The following is a 23,186-nucleotide window of genomic DNA, read 5'->3' on the forward strand; positions in this document are numbered from 1 at the left end:
CAAACGTCTTGAATGATATATAACAGTATCAGTGGGTGGACTTTTCCTTTTAACAAAAAAAAAAACAAAAAAAAAACAAAGAATTAGACTATAAACAGTTTATTTGATGTGGCAGAGGGATGGGTGTTCAGGTGCAAAACCATCAAAGGGAACAAGAGAGAACTGAGACCCTCAGGCTGATTTTTTAACATGCCTGCTTGTTCCACCGCTGCTCAACTGTCACTCCACCCCTGAACAAACACAACTTTCCACAGAAACTCAGCAGTGCTGATTCAGACAGGTACACACTTCTATAACATCTACTCCTTGGCTGATCTTGTAGCGAAAGCTCCTCTGTGATCACAGGTAGGTACTGGGGTTGTCAGTGACAGCCAGGTGGAAATACTCCGGCGGACCGTCCCCCTGCAGGCTGCTGTTGGTCTCCCTCCGATAGACTTTGGTGGACAGCGTCTTTTTTAAGCTCTCTCTCCCGTCTCCACGCTTCTCCAGACTGGACACGATCATTTCTGCCAAGTCCTGCTGGAGCCGCTGGAAGTTTTCCCTGAGAGAGAATTATTTTTATATTTAAATTAAAGGAGCAGTATGTAGCGATTGCACACACAAAAATCACTGCAGTTCACATAGCGTGTTGCAGATAGTATAATAAGAGTAGTAAGTCTGCAGGAGCGCAGGACGAGAGCAACATCAAACTGAAAACAAGAAGCAACGACAGGTCCTTCAATGTAAGTTGATCAGCTGTCTACAACTGTCAGTTGTCTGTCAGTGTTAAGACTATTATCCTGAAAACAAAAGCCCACTGCTCCAAAAATACACATACATTCGAAAATTTTAAAACTAGTGTCTCTTTCTGCAATAGAAGCTACTGGAACTACTTTCTTTTCTACTAGAAATAGTAGTAGTTCCTACATGAAACTGCTCACAACAGTAACCAGGTCAGGATTTTTTCGGAAAGAGACTTGATTTTGAATTTTTAAGATTTTTTTTTTTTCATAGCTAAGTGCTGTTTAGTCCCAGTATATCAGAGAGAAGGCAGGTATCTTTAAGGCTGATATCCCCAAAACTCTGCAGCTCACACCAAAAACAACTCTAGATGAATATATAGCACTGTAGGACTCTGATGACATATCATTGTCATGATTTATTACAGTAAGTATATTACAGATTTCTTTTTTAATGTGTGCATTAACTTTCAATGGATCATGTTTCCTTTTTTTACATTTTATGTAAAGACGCACTCTCAGATTTTGTTAAAGTCCCATCAAAGTCAAAGATTTGTACCAAGCTAACTGTAGCTGAACACAGGTTACATCAGTCATGAATGTCTTCTTTTTTCATAAAGTGTCAGTGTTCACATCAGAGAAGTATTTGATTTGGAGTAGATGTAGATGAGACTGTCATACTCACGCTGTTGGTGGTGTCGGCAGGTTGTATTTTACCCCACTAATTCCTGTTAACCAGTATGTCATCTCTTTGCCTTTACCCTGTGGGTCAGATACACATGGACACGGATGCACACAACGGAAAAACCACTATCTGTACAGTTTACATTTGAGATAAATTCCTGAAATGATGAGCACATAAAAAGCCAAAGCAGCTAACCTTTAGGTATGTCTCTCCTCTTTTTTCATACTCAAACTCGCAGTCTGTCCTCTGCAGGATGTTGATGGTGGACTGACTTACATGAATTCTCAGAGCTGGAAAAATGACGTAAGAAAGAATCATAGTAGTCCTCTCTTTAAGTCTGAAGAGATTAAGTTCAGAAGCTGCACCGTACTTTGAGTGTGTTAAAATGTGTGTGTGTGGTTGTGTGTGTGCCTCTTACGCAGGCCTGTGGACTCCATGCGTGAAGCAGTGTTGACTGTATCTCCAAATAGACAGTAACGAGGCATCTTGTTCCCGACTACTCCTGCAGCACACGGTCCTACATACAAACACACAAAAACAAACATTAATGTCTGATTTTTCATTTTCGACCAGTTAAAGGAGAAATCTATAATATATTTGCTGTAACAAATCATAAAATGACCATGATATGCCACTTCTATGGACTCCTATTACACTGTCTTGATGATCATGTGGATGGTTCTTTGTATTGCCATAAAATATACAGTTTTGTTTTTTGGGCAGAACAACAAGCAAGGCAAATTCATTATGAACTTCTGCTACCTGAGTGAACACCAATACGGATCCACAGAGGGATGCCGGGCAGATGCAGCAAATCAAATGTCCCTACAAAAGCCAGCATGTCCAGGGCCATGAGGGCGATGTCCACCGCATGTCTGTCACCGTTGCGTTTGGGCAAACCTGATGCAACCATGTACGCATCTCCTATTGTCTCAACCTAAGAGACAATAGATTGATCACTGTATTAATAAAAACATCTGTTTTCTGTAGACATGGAAAAAGCACAAAAAATCAGCTATAGACCAGTCCAACTTCAGTCTAACTTCAACTGCTTCCAAGTTTAAATCCAAATCTATCTCACCAGATACAACCATAAAAAACTTTCTCTGACTTACTGGTTAAACTGGTAGCTTATAATGGACCTGATTTTTACACCAAAGTACCTTGTAGACATCATGGTGGTCAAGGATGCTGTCAAAGTTCTTGTAGATGTCATTGAGCATGTCGACCACCTCCATGGGCGTGCTGTAGTGGCAGAGGGTGGTGAATCCCACAATGTCACTGAAATAGATGGTCACCTCTTCAAACAGCTCTGGTTTCACTCTGCCTGTCTCCTTCAGCGAAAGCACCACCGGGCTGAGGAGAAAAGACTGATGTAAATTAACTGGCTTCTAATAAGATTAAAATTGCTGTCAGTCACAATTACGCTTTGGGAAAATAACATGTACATGTACATGAAAATACAGCGGTGCCTTAAGCTGTAAGGCAGGAGTTTGATGGCTCTACATGGAGCAAAAACTATGATTACCAAAGAGGAAGGGCATTGATTAAAGTCACTTTTCAACAAAAGTATAGACAAAGACATATTTTTGCTTAAACATACAAGGAGTTTTTAACAGCTTAAAGTGAGAAGGTGGTCTATTTCTATATCGTTATCCTTAATGCCTGCCACTGGGTTGGATTCTCCTTTAAATCATATGAAACTACGTACAGCACACAGACCAGAACATTTACATTTTCCCCTGCAAAGATTCAGTGACTAGTATGCTGGTCAGATAAAAAGAAGCAGGAGGAGATTATTTATCAAGATAGATTTTATCTTTGACATTATATTTTATATTTACCACTTTTTTTGTCCACCTACAAAATCAACACAATATGGAAGTTCCTAGTGGCCGCTTTAAAACTGGCAAATGAATCTAAACACCCCAAAAAGATGTGATGAATACACAAGACACAACAGAGAAAATAAAAACAGAAAGAAAAGAGAGGACATAAAAACACACAAATACGGATATCAGAAATCTACGAATATTTTCACCTTTTAAAGGTTTTACGGCAAACATGTTTGCAAAACAGTTGCCTACCACTGATTTAGAGTTGTTTTTCAAACAGCCTGTCAAATTTAAGTCCAAAATTCACCTCCCCTTATCTGACTCTTAACCTGCTTAATGCTCCACTATATTAACTGACTAGTATTGCTGCAGGGTTGATGGGCCATAAAACCAAAACAATACACAAATATAGACTTAAATGTCCTGTAGGGCCAAAGGGAGCTGGAGTGACCCGCAGATTATACATTTGATTCTTTATAAAATAAAGAAAATGATCAGTCGAGCTTCAAACATGTCCCTGTTTCCAGCCCTCTGTGATGTATCAGCAGACAGAGTATTAACTTACCCAGGAAGCAACATGAAGTTGAGGCGATCAGCTCTGTCCCTCTCAGCTTTGTACAAAGCGGTTCTCTCCTCCACCAGATGTTCCAGAGTCCTGGAGTACATCTGCAGGCGACGGATCAGGTTGTCCATGTATGTCTCACTGGCTTGGTTGTGCAGGTTACTGTGTCAAAGGAAAAAATAGATTGCATTACTATCATTATTTATATTTTAATGACTTAATTATCATGTAAGAAAATAGTGCAGCAGGAATGATCAGGATTAAATACTCAATCTGGCCAAAAGTATGTGGACAACGCTGTTTTTCATTGTTTGGGACCCTTTGTTCAAATTAATGGAAATCTTAATAAATAAGTGCTTCAACTTAGTTGTGACAGTTAGGGGAAAACTTTTCTGTTTCTTTTCTGTGACCCCATTTTGATATTTATGAACTTGACTGACCTCTATTGAACATATGGGTGTAATTGTCTGGTGTCCACATATATTTGGCCATGCAGTATACAAGTGAAATGATTAAAACTAACATAACTGAATGTGTGTTGTTGACATACCTGAAAATCTTACCCAGAGTTAACTCTATTTTCTTAAAATCTGGCCTCCGCTCGGGTTCCTCATCCCAGCAGCTTTTTATCAGCAGGTACAGCTGTATACACGCAAAGGCACACACAGACAAAGAGAGAAAAAGAGGGAGGGAGTGTACGGCTTTCTTTATTTAACTTTGATGAGTCAAGCTCAGTGTGTTACTGTAACAGAAAATGCCATCCTTACTTCCATGTCCCGCTCTGATGCACCGTCAAAGTTGAGGTCAGGTCTGAAGAAGCTGTGCCCACAGGGAAACTGGACTTTGTAGATCTTCTCTGAGGGATTGGAGGACATTAAGACAATCAAGGCAGGCAAGACTTAGAACAGTTGGTGATCGCTGAGTCTCTGCTCACTGTGTGGTCACAGTATTCTGCATCAACATCCCGTCCTACTGTAAACTTGTACTGACACAGTTTTGGGGCTCACACAACCAAAACTGAACGATTCTTTTGATTTTGATTACCACACAAATAATGCACTTTGCTAAAGAAATTTAATTATTCATACAAAAAGCTCCTCTTTAAATAAAACAAAATGTTAATTTTCTCACATTTGATCAGTTTGTTGTTGTTGTTATTTATCACACTATTACGGTGTGTCAAATCAACCCGGCCTACCTATAGGATTAGAGCAGGACTGTGTATAGAACGGGGCTCGCCTCATCACAATCTCGTGAGCGATGATGGCATAGCTGTAGACATCGCCTTTTTGAGACACCCCATCTTTACGAAGATGCTCCGGGGCCGTCCACAGATCTGAGACGAGAGGACAGGAGAAGCTGAGCCATTCATATTCTCTGTGTTTAGATCAATAATCGACAGGAATGATGATGAAAAACTCACCTCTGCCTGGACTCAGGATGGTGTGACAACCAAAGTCAGTGATCTTGACCACCATGCGGTTGTCGACCACACAGTTGGTGGACTTGAGGCGACCATGGACCTCGATGTTACTGGAGTGGAGATATGACATGCCCTGTAGAAGATATAAACCAGGAAGACTAGTGAGCAGGAGGGTTAATCCAGGACGGCTGTACAGGGTTGTTATTTGTTGTGTCAACCTACTCTTTTTTATTGTAAGTGAGCAAAACAGAGGAAACTGATCTTTAAAATGCATCAAACACACTGGCTGGGCCTTAGGAGATAGTATAAGTAAAGTTACTCATTACACAATTACACACTGGTACTCTTATGCTATAGATATCATATTATGGACCTGATGCAAGGTAAAAAAAACTTCCCTTTTGGAAATAATGTGTGGGAAACTTGGAGAGTGTATAGAACAGCTCCAGTTAGAATTCCCTCTGTTATATTTGTACCACTGGGTGTCACTAAAGCACAGTTTGGTTTGATGTTAACTGGTGACATCATTGCAGCAAGACCTCTTATATATAACTGGGAAACCATAAAAACCCAAGAATTCACTGAGTGGGTTAAACTTGTGATGGAAACTGCTTCCTTTTAATACTTACTTGCTTGAATAAATAATGAAAAAGGAAAATACAAATAAGTCTGGAATGAATTTTTCCTGTCTTTAAGGGCTCGGCAAATTAAACTACATATGGATGCAAGGGTAAAATACATTGGGCAGTATAACTGACTGTCTTTCTGTTTTTGCTTCATTTTCTTTGTTTTTTTTTTATTTTTGTTTTGTGTTTTCTCATTCTGTTTTCCCTTTTTGGATATATATGCCTGGAAAAGTTGACATACTGTGTAATAATACATTTCTAAGTCATATGAATCTATATATAAACACATCAAACACAAAAATCATGCCATGTCCATAAAGAAAATACTAATCAGGTTAAATTAGTATCACTACATGAAAATAAATCTTGAAGGGACAAACAGTTCAGCAAATGAATAAATGGCACAGGCACAAACTTTGGTCACATAGGCAAAAAATATACCTTTGCTATGTCATACATGACTGATATCTTAAATTCCGTGTCCATGAAGGTTTCGTCTGGGTAGGAGACCCTGTCATTCAGAATGTACTGAGGAGAAAAACACACAAAGAAGTTCATGTTTTATCACTTTTACTACACTCAGTTAATGGAACTATTAGTAAGTGTGTGTGTGTGTGTGTGTGTGTGTGTGTGTGTGTGTGTGTGTGTCTGTGTGTGTGTGTGTGTGTGTGTGTGTCATTACGTGCACACGTGCTCTATTAGTGCTCTTTAAACTGTGTCCAAGACTAATCAAACAGCAAAGTCATTGTGAGCAGAAGAGAAAGGAGACAACTGAGCTCCGTCATAAACAACATGTTATTCTGTACTGTGTTACTCAAGTCAGATCATTGCAGTAGGAATACTCATCATCACACGCAGTGTTTGCACATGACATTTAACTTTGACTTAAACTGGCATAAGGAGTTTTACAGTTGAATGCAGTGCAGCACGATTCCCAAAATAGGTTAAAAAGGCTATAAATATATTTAAAGATAAGGGGAAGAAGAAAAGAAAGAAAAATAAACTGTACTGAGGTCAGCACGTCCCCAGCTGGAAATGAAACTGGTGTAGGAAGGTAAGCAATGTACTTCTGTGAACAGGGTCGGCAGCAAAACAAATTCTAGCCACCTAAAAAAATCGATGTCAGTTTTAGTCTATGCTTTAGAATATTTTAACAGCTTTACTTTGCTATCAGGCAGCTTTTTCTGATGGGAAATCACTATTATATAAGCCAAATATTGCTCTCTCCAAACCAACTGCCAGAAACTTTACATTTATTTTGAAGAACAGAGAAAATGCTCTACTGCTGTCTAAATCGGTTAGTTTGTTTGTGTTATTGTGTGACTCAAACTAACTAACTGATCTGGGCAGCAGCAGACCAGGAACTCCCAAGTTGTATGAAACAAAAATAATGTTTTTTTCAAAGGAGTTTGGTTCCTCTGGAGTGAGAGATATTTGGCTTAACATCGATCCCATGTCAGAAAAGGCTCTGACAGCAAAGTAAAACAGTGAAATGTTGTCCTCTAAAGATGGTATAAGTTAAAGTCATAATGACTTTTGTCATGGGCCTTTTTAGGTGTCTAAAATATGCTCTGTCCAGAACTACGACTGTTTGCTTCCCCAAACTGGGGGTGTATCGACGGCCATCTACTGAAGATAATACACTTATACCTTATACCTTATACCTTACATAACCTTACTTAAAAAATCCAAACTATTTCTTTGGTAAAAGACATTCAATCTTTTTTTGTTGTTTGTTTGTTTCTTTTTGCATCTGGATCCAGATCTAGTTTTAAATACAAATAGAGATAAGAATATGTTGGGATACATGTTTGAGGTATTTAATTCACTAACACAGCAGTTCATGTTAAAATAAAGAAAACGTTCAAGAAGATCTTGTGTCTTGTTATGATATGAAGGGAAAGTGTAAAATAGTGAGACAGTGTGAGTGATGGTCTGCTCTTACCCTGAGGGAGCCCCTCTGACAGAGCTCAAACACTCCAAACACACCGTACTCAAACTTCACCGTGCCGTAGAACTTGGTCAGGTTATAGTAATCAATACGCAGCAGCTGAAACACAAAGACGTGGAGGCGAGGAGGGAGGAAGTGACAGGAAGGGTCGAGAAGGGCAGGGAGGTTGGACAGGGTTAAAAAAAAAAAGTGTTGGCAAAACTTGTGACATCAAAAATGACAAATTATCTAAAGTCAGACACACAATGACAGAAAATTACATTGAGTTGCAAGGACAAGGATTAATTTCTAAACCAGATTAAAGCCAAGTCTAACTTTGAAAAATGTTGCACCAAACTTTAAAACTATCTTAAAATTAAGAAACATTAAATTGACAGTACTCAGATTTATTTCTTATTATTTTATTTTATTTTATTTTATTTATTGTGTAAGCAAGCATTTCCATATCAATCAAACTATACTTAATAACATCACTAAATGTGGATTTCTTAAAGAGAGACTAGTTTTTGATCATACAACAGAGCTCTGACAGAGGTATCTTACAGTGTTAAGCTCAATCCTCTGGTCCTCGGTGAAGTCTCCGTCTGCCTGCTTCAGCTCTTTCAAGATTACAGGCTGATGAATACAGAGAAATGAAACACACTCAAACACTGAATGAAAAGACATGATCATCTGTCCTTTTGTTCTCTTCATGATTAAATATTGATTTTTTTTTATTTCTGAAGTTGGAATGGTGGTACCTTCTTGTCATAGCGGCATCGGTGATTGAAGAATGTGCTGTCCTTCCTCTTATCATCATCAATCTGTTACACAGACACACACACACACACACACTTATCTGATTTCATGTCCTTATCTTACTGGATGTGGCCTCATCAAATTTCAAGGACACATCACGTAAAAGAGAGTGTTGAAATCCTGCAAAAAAGTTCTATGATGAAAATGATAGTATGCTGCTATATATATGTATAGACACACACATACAACCTTTGCTTTGTGTACCAGCGTGAGCACACAAAGCCATTTTAAGTGTCACATGAGGAAGAAAACACTATACTGCAATATTGGCATATGTCACTACTTTTTAAATATTACATTAATTCAGTTTTTTTTATTATTAATAAATTAATATAATCAATATAAATTATTATTTATATTTTAGCATGATGAATGATGGTATGTCCTATGTCCTCTCCTATTTATATATATATAAAAAAAAGTGTAAAATCCCTGATTGGTCCCTACAGGGGCACATGAGATGGAATGATCAGATTCTGTATTCTGAAATTGTTTGTCTCATTATCTTATGTAAATGAAAATGTCATGTTCGTATCAGATTTTGTGCAGTAGAATTATAATTGTTACTCCCTATTATTGTTTACTTTTTAAGTTTAAGTTAATGTTGGACTCTTCATTAATCATCACCTCATTATTAAAAGGCATTTGAGGGCAAATCTAATGAAGTAACATGCAGAAGGCATAATGTATTCCTCTTTCATTTTGAATATAATCTGTTAATAAATGTGTCAGGCTTAGGTTTTTTGGTTTACTGTGGAAAACCATTCACAGATGGGGAATACAGGGCCTTTGGACCAATACTGCAGAGCTGTTGTTTGATATTCTCCTGAATACAGACACCATTATCCAGGATTAAAGACTTGCCTCTATCCACAAGAACTGTTGCAGTCAAACCTACTAATAATAGTGTAACTAACTACCAGTGCATAAATTGAAAATAAATTACATGTATGTTAACAAAGGCTGCTTGCACATCCTCATCTCTGTAAAGTGGTACTCAGGTAAGAGAGGGCTGTAAACCCCTGATCAGGAAACAGGTGACTAATAAGACTGTTTACCTTCAGAGAGACCTCCTTCTCATCCAGTGGACCAATCAGATGTGTGTCGATATGTGACCACCTCTTCTGCATAAGGCGCTCTTTCCTGTTCTGCCTAGTGTTGTTCACACACACATACAGTAAATACATACATAATGAGCATAAGGGATATTTGATTTTTGCTTTCTGAGTACGTCCAAAGTAGATGTAGACATGAAGCAAAAGCTGATTCTTATTGTCTTTTTCCTGAGCTTCAATAAAAGTGGCAATTTTGTCACAAGCAATTTAGTCATCAGCTGTTCCTCAACTGTTGGCCCATCTCAAAATCAGCTCAAAATCAGCTCAAAATCAGCTCAAAATCAGCTCAAGCCCGCAAGACATTGCTGTGAAATTTGTCTGCTGTTTTTACCGATAGAAGATGAGAGCGATGGCTGTCACCACGACGACACTCACACTCAGAACGATCATAATCACATCCTGCATATTTAAACCTGTAAGTACACACACACACACATACACAATGGTATTGACAAAAGACAGCATTTACAGCACTGATCTGGAATAAAGCAAATGATATCTTCAGACGCTAATGATGACTTCTTTACTCTGTGTGTCAGAGCCTCTCAGACACAGACATCAGAGATGCTGTGGTAGGAACTCTACTAGACGTGCATAGTGATGTCACCAGGAGGGTATGTGGGAAATAATTTTAAAGCAGTTTACTTTAAATTTAAGTGTCTAGTATGAATAGTATACAAATAGCATAAAATTAAATGCTACTGCTATTAATCTGAACATGCATTTGTGCGTAACGAAGGAAGAAAGTCCTGCATAATCAATCAATAAACCTACAATGAACATAAAACATCAACTTTGGCTAATATAATCAAGTTACATATTATGATAATTGGATTAAGTTACTGACTACATTACGTAATAGGTCATCAACATTATCTGTGTGTGTGTGTGTGTGTGTGTGTGTGTGTGTGTGTGTGTGTGTGTGTGTGTGTGTGTGTGTGTGCATTACCATCTGACTTATTTGGCACATCTTTAGGCAGGCGACCCTCTGGCCAGGGCAGAGCAGGGTGAGTGTCTGTCACTATGGTTTTATTTTGGGACGTGTCAAACACCACCAGGGTTTCATACTGGAGAGACACAGAGGCAGAGTATAAAAACAAATGTTGACATTGACCGAGCGAACTGCTGAACGGACAGTAGTCTCACCTTTCCAGTGATGGTTGATGTGTAAATGATGGAGAAGTTAACATCTCTGTCACCGTACTCATCAAGCACATAGTGTCCTCCCATCCCTGCTTGGAGCAAACATGCAAAACAAAGAGAGCATTTTCTTGATTCCAAGGTGGCCTTTTCAAATCCCTAAGATACTCATTTCTCCATGCTGTAAGACAAGGAGAAAGCAGCAACTCTTCACATTCAAATATCTGGATCCGTCACATGTTGAAAAAATAACTTAAGCAATTACTGGTTTATTTAAAAAATTACCCGTCTAATCCAGTAACTGACTAATCTAACTACAAGCATCATCAACATTTTACAGTATTGCATGACTGCGTTACCAGGCAACAAAGAAAAGTAAATGTTCACTGTGATGTGACGTTCTCTGTAAGTTGATTTTCATATTATACTGAACTGGACTGAGGCCAATGTGTCCTTGAAGAACAGTAAACTATTTTAATTTATTAATTTATATGATAGATAATAATCTACAGCATTTACATTTTGTGTTTGTTGTAACGGGTCATGCAAAACCCCTTCAAAATGTTTTTATGATCATAGAACAGCATAAATCAGTGATCCTCCAAACACATGAATTATGAATATTAAAATTCTCATGACCTGTGGTTCTGACCAGTACACAAACATGAAACTACAACAACTTTAACAACTCCACCCACTTAACTACAGTTAAGCAGGACATTGCTCTAAATGACCATCCATACCAAGGACTGTAACTGTAACTATAAAAAGCTCCAGTAATTAGACTTTTTTTTTTTTTTTTTTTTTTTGGCCAGGCAGTGTTTAACACCATATAATAGCCTGGAGTTGTCACCGATCATACGCACCGTAAAAGGAGACATTTCCGAAGGGGTTGTCACTTAGAGGCACATCAACGGATCCTCTGTTACGTCGTTGACTGAGCATCTGCTCTCTGAGCACTTTGCCAAACAGCAGTGCCCCATCATGATACCCGGCCACGTAGTCATTTATCTGCCCATTAGATAGAAAGTTAGATCGAAAGAGTGAACAGTTATATAAGAACTGTTTCCTGCACAGTCTTGTTTGAGTTTTCACATTGATGCTCACCGTGTCGTTGTATGTTGAATTTAATCCATAATCAAAGTTCCTCTGTGGCAGAGTGACCACCAGTACGTCCTCCATACCCTTACTGGACGTTGTGTTGACATAATAGTCGGGGCTGGAGGAAAGCAAAGGGTGTCATTGTGAACTTCTACACTTTCAAAATATCACACCTCAGGTTTCACAGTATATTCTCATTCCTTGTTTTACATTGAAAAGGTAAAGTGGTAAAACTAATAGACCGACTTACTTGTAAATATTGAGCAGAATGAACAAGATGTTCTCGTTAATCTGGCCCGCTTTAGCCTTTATTGAAGCAACGTCATTAGGGCTCCCACATAAGATGAAAACTGAAATAAATACATTAGTTTCATTATAACAAGAAGGGAAATGTCTGAGCTGCACTACACGTTTAACACAACTCTTCTCCTTTCAATATTTCAATGTTACTATCTACATCATAAGTCAGGTACAGATTGACTGATACTGCTGTATATTAAAACATTTGCAACAAACTCACTGACTTTATGAAGAATGACTGTATGAAGGAACAAAATTTAAAAGAACAAGTCTGGGAGTCTCCAGCCATATTAGCAGCATAGTATTGCTTTGAGCTAAATGCTGATCCCGGCATGCTAACGCTTTCACAATGATAATGCTAACATGCTGATGGTAAGTAGTAGCCTAGTAAGACAGGGCATCTGTGCAACACTCCTGGTGTGTATGTTCTGGTGCTTTTAGATCTGGGTTTGACACCGCAAGTTAACCGTAGTTCAATTGTACATGTGTGCTGTTATGCCAACTGTGTTCTCTTGAATCCCCAAAACAAATTCCTCCCCAGTGAAACAATAAAGACTGATTTAATCTAATCTAATCTAGTCTAATCTAATCTTATCTGACCAGGTGTGTTAACAGTAACTTTTGAAGGTGTTAAATCAGGTGTGCGACAATTGAGATTTTGAGCTGATATGCTGGACCAGGTGTTCTGAAAGTTTTGATGCCTGAGGGCCACACAGGAAACCCCATGAACTTGTTGTAGGATAAGGGACAACTAATCCATTTTCCTGACTGTTCACTGTTGCCGTTGCTCCACCTTAAACCTCCACATTAAATTACCTGAAACACAGCTCTGGCGCTGATATAGACATGCCGCCAATATAATTAAAACAACAACAACAATTCCATGCTGGCTAATGTGACTATTATGAAAGAAATGCTTAGTGGTCTGAGACGCAACTCAAACAAAATACACACTGTTGCTGTGTCTTTTCTCATCATTAAGGGCATTCAGCAGCTTGTCTTCCCCACGCAGCATCTCTCTGTTGACCCTTTTTGCAAAGCTGGCAGAGGCTGCCTCCAATGCATTGATGTACCTGTGACAAAAGCAGGCAAATAAAACAAAAAGATGGCACACGCTGTGGTGCTGAATGAAGCTACAGAGGTCAGTCGGGTGAACTGCAGCTGTGCTGTCTTACCAGAAGCAGTCCTCAGTTACGTTGCTGCTGGACTTCTTGTAGACATAGACTTTCTCCCATTTATCCTTAAATGGCAAGATTTCCTTCAAAAAGTGGTAGAGAAGGTCTGAGACCTTGCGTGCCGGAGGCAGAATTCGAGTCAGTTTGGGCTTGTAGTCACAGGACACACCGAAGCTCCCAGCAGAGATGACGGGAATGCTCAGGCTCAGGCCAATTTCATCACTGAGATAACAGCAGATAACAGGGTGTGAAAAGAAAAAAAAATCAGTCAGATGTTTATATAATAAAAGAGAAGGAGTTATACTCACTCCACCAACTGGAAGGTGGCATAAGTGCAGGAAGGTCCCAGCATGACACATCCAACTTCATCATTATTCTGCAGAAAGAGATAAAACATGTTTATATCCTGTCATAGAAAGATTAGGATATAAACCACCAAACTACAAAAAGGGAACTTGTTATTACTCGCTATGAACACGGAACAGGTTAATCCCTTGCATCTTATCACCATTAAAGTGATGGTTCAGATTTTTTTTAAGCGATTGTATGAGATACCTATCCATTGACAGTGAACCTGCAATAAATGTCACACCCCAGTTTGTACAATCAGCAGTGAAAATGTTCAAAATATATTGTATGCTTAAACTCATATTGATTTTTTTATTATTATTATTTTTAGGTCTGCCTCTTTTTAAGGTGGCTAAAATACATTTTTTGCTGACTCTGTCCACAGCAGTACATTGGTTAGTTATTGGTTAGTTTCCTATGCCAGTACTGCTTCTCCAAACTGGGGCTGTGCAGACTGCCATCTACTGTCAGTAATACACTGACTATGGATAACTACTTCAGACAACCCTACTTCAAAAAATCTAAACTATCCCTTTAACACTAGGTCAGAAAAATTTAAATGAATTTTTTTTCCGAAATGCAGGAAAGGAGGCTGAGCTTCTGGTTCCTCGCTCTCATGTCAGAAAGCTATTTATTCAAATTCTTGACCTTAATGTCTTCACTAAAAGACACATTTTAAACACTCTTTAGGCATCTTATATCTTGTTATCTTTCGGTCACACTCACATGAAGCCTCTTGAGAATTGCGACCCCCTCACAGGAGCTGCTTCCACACCCCTGCCGGTTGTACATGGTGGTGTTGAACCCGTTGTAGTTAGCCGTCAAAGTAAAGTTTAAACCTTAGGTCATGGAAAGAAGATAAGAGTTATTACTATTAAAAATGAACTCATTAATCTGTTTGGGCTGTCAGATTAGATTAGACTGATTTATCGCCCACTGGTCTAAATGCAGCCTTTGATTTCTCCCACAGAGACTCATAGTCATCTGAACTATTTCAAAGCGTGAAGTCACATATATGTTTGGTTGACAAATAGTACGTAATTTCATTTCATTTGTAAAGTTTTGAGAAAAAGCAGTTTCTGTTTCTGACATTGTGCATGTATAAATGCTATATGACTCTAAAAGTCTACAGCTACATTATACAGCTACGCCAAACCAGACTCCCTGGGAAGAATTCCTGTTTCTTAAGCTTTAAAGGAAAGCAGCAAGCATTTTTTTAAAACCTGCCACGTCAATTGTCTTTTAGCAACAGGGGCAAAACTTAAATTAATGAAAGAAAACTTATGAATATTAGTCTCAGAGATTTAGGTCACGTCAGAGGGCTGGATTATTCTGCATTCTTTCCTGAGAACTGAAAGTAAAATGAATTATTATTATTATTATTATTATTATTATTATTATTATTATTATTATTATTATTATTATTATTATTATTATGTTATTTTCATTCTTTAAAAGTCACCGGAATACAGGAAACTCAAATTTCCTCCCCATTTTTGAGGTCTAAAGGTTGGCAAAGGAATATTCTGGGGGAAAAAACTTCTTTTAAGTGGATCAAACAAGCTTTTTTTGCTCCATGCATCTGCCTGAAGATCAGCCTCTACATATACAATAACCAGAGGTTTATGTACATGTAGAGTTGGGTATTAAACCAAAGCTTTTTTGGTTAAAAATCTTTCTAGTTTTATACTACTCTATTTAACTGAATTATTTCTTAGTCCCAAAAACAGTACACTTTACTGCAGGGTTCTGCAGTAAAGTGTACTGTTTTTGGGACTGTTTTTGTTTCTGTGGCACTTTAACCCTTCTCCAGTGGGTTCCAGTGGTTATTAAAAAAACAGATAATATGGAAATTAATAACCGTTTTTGTTTTGTTGGTTTTTTGGGGGGTTTTTTTCAGTCAAAAATGGCTCCTTTGATGATAAATGTTGTTGAACCCCGGTCTGTTGTTTAGACAAACTTCTTATATGACTGCTTGTCTTGAGAAAACATTTGAAAATCAAGATGAGAGAATTTCGTTTTCTTTTGTTAAATGAAAAATGAACATTGTACAACATCTGAACATGTGTTTTTCAAAGTTCTGTACCGACAAAGGCATTGGTATTGGTGCCAAAATCAAGTATAGTATCAGCACAAGTACTGAAACATTTCCAAGACAACCCAGCCTCACATCCTTGCCTTTGCCCCAAATTCAAAATCTTCAAGAAAAATCTTTGTCACACTGGCTGCATGTCTTTAAAGTCTGGATAAAATGGAGACAAATTAATATGTGAAATTGAATGTAAAATAATTTCCTAATCATTTTGTAAATCTCTTTAAAAAGGTTATTTTATTTACCTGTAAAAAGCTTCATCCAAAGGAGAGAAAGAAGTTTGAATTAACAAAATCTAAAAGAGATCTCATCCTCTGTTAAATAAATAAATGGCTGATTTTCATATAAAATTACATTTTAGTTCTTTATTACCACCAAAATTCTTTTACATTCATTTACAATCCAGTGGTGAGGTTTAACCTCATCTTGCTCAACAGGATGTAGAGAAACTAGTTCATACAGTCACAACCAGCCATCTTGACTTTGTCATTCTCTGTTTTAATGGTTTCTAGAAGCTGCTGCTTGCTTGACTTACAGCTTTTTAAATTTTAAATATTACTTGAGTAAGGTTTACATTGGTTGTGTCTCACATTTTTAATTTCCATTTTGTTGTTTTTTACTTTTACATTGCTTTAGTTTTAAGTTTTTTATGGACTGATATAAAGCATTATAATTTGCAGATTGTATAAAACTGTTATCATCAGTAAGTTCCATTCAGCGTCAATAAGGAACTACCGCTTCATACCGTGTTTATCGTTCTCCTGTTTGTCTTCTTCGATGGCTCGTTTCACAGCCGCCTCCACATACGGCCGACTCCACTCGTGAGTGTTATCCTCCAGCAGTACAACATTCATGGTGTATTTATGCTTCTTTTTTATACACTGTTCCAGCATCTTGTTGGCGACCACCACCATTACCAGCATTCCCAAATAAAGTAAAGTGTGTGATCTGTACATCTTGATCCTTGAGATTTTCCCTTTTCCCACAGAGTTTTGAGTCTTTTCCACAGTTTCTACATGTCAAAACAATATATAGCTCTGTTCAGGTAAAGAGGAGGCTGAAGGCAGGCTTTTACATTTGTCCACCAGAACAGATCCTGTCCACCGACGGCATGAATCCAAAAACAGAAGTGAAGAGGGCTCTTCTAAGTAGAAGTCAAGTCAGTCTCTTGTATCACTGTCCAGTATCCAGATAAGAGAAGAAAACACAAGTTTAACTGTGATCTTTTAGAACCGCTTTTAGAAAATACAAAAGAAAACAGGAGTTGAAGACAAAAACACACAGTTTTCACACCAGTTGTTCCTCCAGTGAAAGCCTGGGATCAATAATCCTCCACCTTGGTACGGGCTGGTCTACCTGTCCTCCATTCGTTAATGAACAACTGTCAAGTGACAGTCGGTGCAGCAGTTAGAGGGAGGGCAGTGCAGGAAAGACTCCCACAGACTCCCACACTCCATCTGGACCAAGTCAGAAATGTACCGGAACATACATAATTCATTCTGTTTGTAAACATGAAGTTCAGGCCTGCCTCCACATTACATCTCCTGTCTGAATAACATCAAAGATTATTCCCAAATCTCTTTTTCTGCAGTGACCAGTCTGTCCATAAATCTGCCTGAAGCCAGTATCTTTGTTCATTTGACAACAGCAGATTAATTGTAGCCACGACTTGTATTTTGGCAACGAACTAAGAAACAGTGGGATCAGTTACAACTAATATTTTGCCTTTTTTTTTTTTTTCACAATCTGATATGTTCTGAAGGCTTTTTGCTCAGAGCAGAGGCAGGAGGAAGCTTGCATAGTGAGAGGGGCAAAGGTCACAGGAGGCCATAAAAGTGAAGGCTTGTGTGGAGCTGATAAATATTGTCTGCTATAAAAGCAGGGTGGATTAAGCCTGTAAAAGTCTTGGCCAAACCGCTCATAAAGCAGTGTCACCTCATTCTGAGAAAACCAATGTGATTTCCAACAAAACAACTCTAGGTACAGCCTTTTGCATTTTCCCAAGTTTTGTGGCCATCTTAGGTTCTCCAACACACCTGGAAGGAGAGAGTGAGGTGAGCGGTACCCAGCTGGTTGCACTCTGCAAGCTCACCATTAGATGACACTAAATCCTGCGAGGGCTCCCCACTGAAAGTCCTCAGTCGGCTGACGTTCTTCCAGTCAGACATTAGTTTTGTGTTGTTGTTTTCTTCCTTTGCCAGTCGGTGTAAGATAGAAACTTACAAAAAATGCACAGGGATACCATTTCGGTGAGGAATCATAAATTTTAGCTGGTGCGAGATTACCCTTGTGACAGCATGAGGTGGTTGTTAACTGATGAAAGAGGGTCAAACAAGTAGTTGATAAACAACTTTCAGCTCTTGTTTTTAGCTGCAGCACAGAGTAACACAACAGCCTGTCAGCTGTAAACTTTACAAACCAAGTCTCTAAATCACCACAAACCCCCCAAAAGCTTTTAAACTTGTTATTTTAATATCATCAATGTCAGCTTCATTTAAAAAACAAAATAAAACTCCAAATAAATCCTTAATTCACAGTGCAGAGTGTGCATTGCGTTGATTTTATAACCGGACGCTCGATTTTACTTTCTCTACAACTTCAACAACTTCTTGCTACAACTGGGCTCAAGTCTGCTGCCGATGACGACCGGCCAGTAAAATAAGATAGAGGAAAACGAGAATCAGGCTGGCCAGACAACAGGGAAGCAGAGACTGTTGTGACCACACAGAGAGATCTGCTCCACGGTTCAGGCTGTTGCACCTGAGGGGCAGATCGCACTCCGAGCTGACAGGATGCAACATGTAAGACTGTGCTGTTGTGTTGTTTTACATTTAAACGGAAAATCTAAATCTAAATCTCGATCTAAATCTAAACGGAAAAAAAAAAAAATCCTAGTTGGGGACAGCCCAAAATCCCACACCGTAAATTCATCAGTGCTTCATATTCCTGTGGCACTAAACCTGCTCACTTCCACACATCCATCTACAAACAGTAAGCCATCAAGAAAAAGTTACCTTTTTAATGTATTTCTAAGTAATAATAAACTTGCCTTTGCTTTTGCCTTTTAATATTTTTGGTGGAATAATTGGTTACTGCACACAATGCAAATACTTTAATTTATCTTTTACCTTTATCATTTTTATGATGACTTGTTAGATGCATATGCTGTATCTTTTACAGTTTTTACAGTATAATTGTATTTTGATCTGCGGTTTCATTACCAATCTACGTCTTCACACATACTCTATAAACACACTGTGGTCCTGCTGCTAGTCCTAAATCTTGTTTGTGTCAGACTTTATCACCCCATGACTGAATTGTCTCTCTCACGCTGTTTTATGCTCTTTGCTTCTCTGCCGACAAGAGTTTAAAGAATTATAAATCAAATAAATCCTATATGTGCATGACATTTGTTCAAGTGAACTTAAATGATCTTTTTCTCTTTATAGAATGTCATATATTTGTCAGAAAGGTTTACTGTCTCTCCAAATGTTCTGCTGCGTACATGGAGAACAACATGTAGAAGATCACAAACGTGTAGTGTGCTATTTCATGTCCCTATCAACACCAAAACCCACTATATTATTACGCTTTGTGACTCTACCACACAAAACAAACAACATTAATGCACATTTGTCCTCATGCTCAGCATTTCCAACCAAAACTTCTGTCTTTCCAGTACAGTACATCAGCAGCTTCCTGTCTGGCTGCCACCTTACAGGGTCGTAAACGTTTTAAACAAACACACACATATGACGCTGGAATAGCACGGTTGGCTTGAGGCACACAGCCATTCGGTCCCATTACAGCTTCATGTGAAGAGGCTTCCCATCTTAACACACCCTGGCATTTTATCAGGAAGAGGAAATAGCAATGTGCTAATAGGAACAAGAGTCTTTGTTTTATTGTGTCATTATGGCTGTTTAATAGCGACTGAACGCTGTTAACAGAGGCTGTTATAGTCTGTGAAAATGGGTTCAGCAAAGCACTTTCCTCCTTGCTTGTACATAGATAAGAGGGATGTTTTGATGGAGGTCTTCACACACACACACACACACACACCTTTTTGATTGCAAAAAATCAAAAATTGCTGCTCTGAAAATACACACTCTGGAGTTGGAGTTCAATGACTGCCTGTCTTACTGCCTGTCAGGCCCGAGTAACATATTGCACAATTTACAAACATCTGGGTCTTCTACAAGATTATTAAAAATCTTCTATAAGTATTTTTATGACTCATGAACAGTCATTACCTCATTCAGCGATCATTCAGCATTAATTTGAACTCAGGCAAACAAAAACGGTTATTTTTTCTTGCTTCCTTGATCTCTGATGATATATTGTGGTTATTTTGCAGTATATATATTACAGATTTCTCCTTTAAGCATTGTGATGATGTTTACATTTACAGTCAATAAAATGAAGAAAAAATATGCATATTAATTAATGTTCAGAAATTGTTCCCGCAAAGCTCATTATTTATTCTCTTTGGTGTTGTTTGCTAAAAAATGTTTGCTAAAAAGTGGAGTGCACAGCTGTTGTAGGTTATGAAAACGATACTATTTGTGAGTCATGACCTCATTTTAACATCTCTTTTATCTTCTTGTGACATCATCAGGTTCATTTGGAAAAACAAACACCCAGCAAAAACTGTTCAAGCTGGTGTTGGGTTGTTATGATGAGATCTCTCCGTATTTTTATGAGTCACATTTTTTATTGAGCACTGAAAGGAATAACAATCAATCTGGTGTTGGATTATTCATTTTGAGAATGGCGTTTATGTTTGGGCTTTTATGGTGAATCAGTGTCAGGAAAGGGGGAGAGAACGACCACTGCAAATCATAAAAACTGAGAAACAGACTGGCATCGGTTTTGGTGTTTACATGGGATTTGTTGACAATAACAAAATGTAGAAAAAAAAAGCAGCCTTACTCCTTGAATAAAGATTTAAGCTTGAGGACCATGTCTGCTGGGATTGAAGGAAACATGTAGATTGGGGTCAAAGTCAGATAGGCATGTTCATAATTTGAGAAGCTAATGATTAGTCTGTTAATGATTAGTCAATAATTGTCCTCTGCTGCCTCCTTCCTCGTAATATTTGACCATATCAATTGGCAGCTTACTAATAAATCACGCACATGAATAACTGAGTGACCTTGATGGCATCAAATTGCTTGGCTTTTGCCACATTGAAGAGAACTCTGAAACTTAGATATAAATACTAAAAGGTCTGTCAGGGTGGTCAAACCACGTAAACACACAGGTGACCTACATATACCAAGATACTTAACACATGTAGAACAAAAAGGGGTCATACTACTTTGTGCTCTGATAATCAGACAGTCACTTATTTTGAACCTCACGTCCAGGCAATGTTGATTTATGATTGTTGTGAAATGCGGAAAAGATAAAACATACAAGTGATTTATGGTGCCAGTATTAAGCCTGTCACCTGTTGCAAAACTGCCCCGGTCAAGAATTCCTTTTAGGCTGTTTCATCATGTGTTATCAAAGAAATCAATGTGATGGTCCTGTCAGCACTGATGCAAGAGTCCAGGTGACTTGGGGACAAAGAACACACAAACACCCAAGAAATACCTATAGCCAATCAGATCAATCCAAGCAAAACACCCGAATAATCAAAAATATTGTGTACAAATTTGAACTAGGCTGGTAAACTGCAGTTTCATATTTACCTTGAGCCGTAATTTGACCTTCTTTTTAAAATGGTGGTAGTTTACTGTGGTGCAATGTAATATGTACATTTACTCGAGTGCTGGACTGAAGTACAGTTTTAGGATACCTGCACTTTACTATATAATGCATATTTATAAATATTAATAATCAAGTGGTACACAGTCTTTTTGGTTTGTGATTCCTTATTAAAAACATCAGTTTCACCAAAGAGAGGTTCCCCTGAGTACTTTTCCACAACTGATAATATCTGACTGTTTTACTTTTCATATAAATCTAAAATAAGGAATAATATTTGCGTAAACTTGGACTACTGACATATTCTGACAAGTTATTTTACACATATAAATAAAAAACAAAAGTTTGCTTCAACATTCAGATAATCTTGCAAGGCACATATTTGGGAAGTGTGGAAAATTTCTCTTATAAATACACATGTAAACAAATATTGTCAGAAATGTATAATATATAATAAATATAGTATGGAAAGGTTCCGTACTGTGCCCCTTTTTTTGTTCATGATCGTGTGAAAATTCCTGTCATCGTTTTTTTAGTATTTGCACACAACTTGCTTTCTAAACTGAGAAAATCCATCAACAAATGTAATTCTGCCCTCTTGTGGATGTGTTAGCTCAGTGGAGATGTCCAGCTTCATACTGGGCAGTTTTATGTGCATGTTGATAAAAGCACTAAGGCCATAAGATTTGTTTTTGGTGCAGCCAGTTTGGTGTCAGTTTAGCTAATCAAAGATCAATTTTGCCCATTAGAGATCTTGTGAAACAGCAGTAAATATGTATTCTGAGTGTGTTGTGAATGTGTTATTATCCACCAGGCCAAATTCAAGCGATTAAAAAATTGCAAAATATATCAAATTAGGTCTCAAAATCCTGGGAAAAAAATGATCAGTTTTCACCTGAAAATGACCTGAAACATGGATGCTCCATCTAGCAGCTTTATCAGACATGTCCAGACCAGAGCCAGACGACAGAGACCAGAAAGGGTCTTTTTTTTCCCTTCTGTGTTGGGTTGTTGGAACTGAAGTAAGCTGAACTGCTGCTTTGGACTGAGTCACTGAAGGTACATTTGTAACTGACTGTCGGGGAGGGTGAGAGGAGGTGGAGGTGGTGTTGTTCATGTGTCAGTCCATGTTGCTTATATAAATTTGGGCATCATGGCTTTGGCATGTTTCAGGTCCACCCCCCAAAAAAATCCTGAATACAGAAATCGTGAAAACCAACAAAATCTTAACATAATATTGTGCTTTTATATGATTTTAATTGACAATTACAGAGCAATAAATAAAGAAAAAAGTAAATAAATAAATAAATGAAAATTTCAAGTTCTCTTGAGGGCCCTCTGGTGGCCCTGATTGGTTAATAACTCAGTAATTATAAACAACTCAAACATACAAACTTTGTTATTGCAAGATGTATTTTGCTAATTTCTTATGTAATGTAATGTTTTACATGTAACATTTGGAATTATTTGCACTTTTATATGCTTTGTTGGGTGCATATTTATTATTCATTACTATGCAGTCTCGTGCTATGATGTACTTTCTTCTCAGACGGAAATGACGCATTACTCTGCTCTAATAAACACTGTTCGTGCACACATCCTCC

General features: G+C 38.0%; 1 protein-coding gene across 1 annotated transcript; it reads right to left on the reverse strand.

Annotated features, from left to right (window-relative positions):
- Positions 1-59: 59 nt before the first annotated feature.
- On the reverse strand, positions 60-17,252 carry gucy2ca (guanylate cyclase 2Ca). The gene is made up of 27 exons (XM_084743489.1): positions 16,616-17,252; positions 14,505-14,617; positions 13,739-13,806; positions 13,431-13,652; positions 13,210-13,328; positions 12,206-12,305; positions 11,962-12,073; positions 11,721-11,865; positions 10,861-10,946; positions 10,664-10,781; positions 10,046-10,127; positions 9,658-9,751; positions 8,542-8,604; positions 8,345-8,416; positions 7,796-7,900; positions 6,292-6,378; positions 5,225-5,357; positions 5,000-5,137; positions 4,569-4,657; positions 4,352-4,443; positions 3,805-3,963; positions 2,568-2,760; positions 2,167-2,341; positions 1,823-1,921; positions 1,600-1,694; positions 1,405-1,481; positions 60-541 (listed from the first exon to the last, which is right to left on the reverse strand). The coding sequence occupies exons 1-27, from the start codon at positions 16,824-16,826 to the stop codon at positions 340-342; spliced, it is 3,249 nt and encodes a 1,082-aa protein (XP_084599615.1). The 5' UTR covers positions 16,827-17,252; the 3' UTR covers positions 60-339.
- Positions 17,253-23,186: the final 5,934 nt, after the last annotated feature.

Source organism: Lutjanus erythropterus, chromosome 19 (genome assembly GCF_056507025.1).
Source record: "Lutjanus erythropterus isolate fLutEry1 chromosome 19, fLutEry1.hap2, whole genome shotgun sequence".
Classification (NCBI taxonomy): domain Eukaryota; kingdom Metazoa; phylum Chordata; class Actinopteri; order Lutjaniformes; family Lutjanidae; genus Lutjanus; species Lutjanus erythropterus.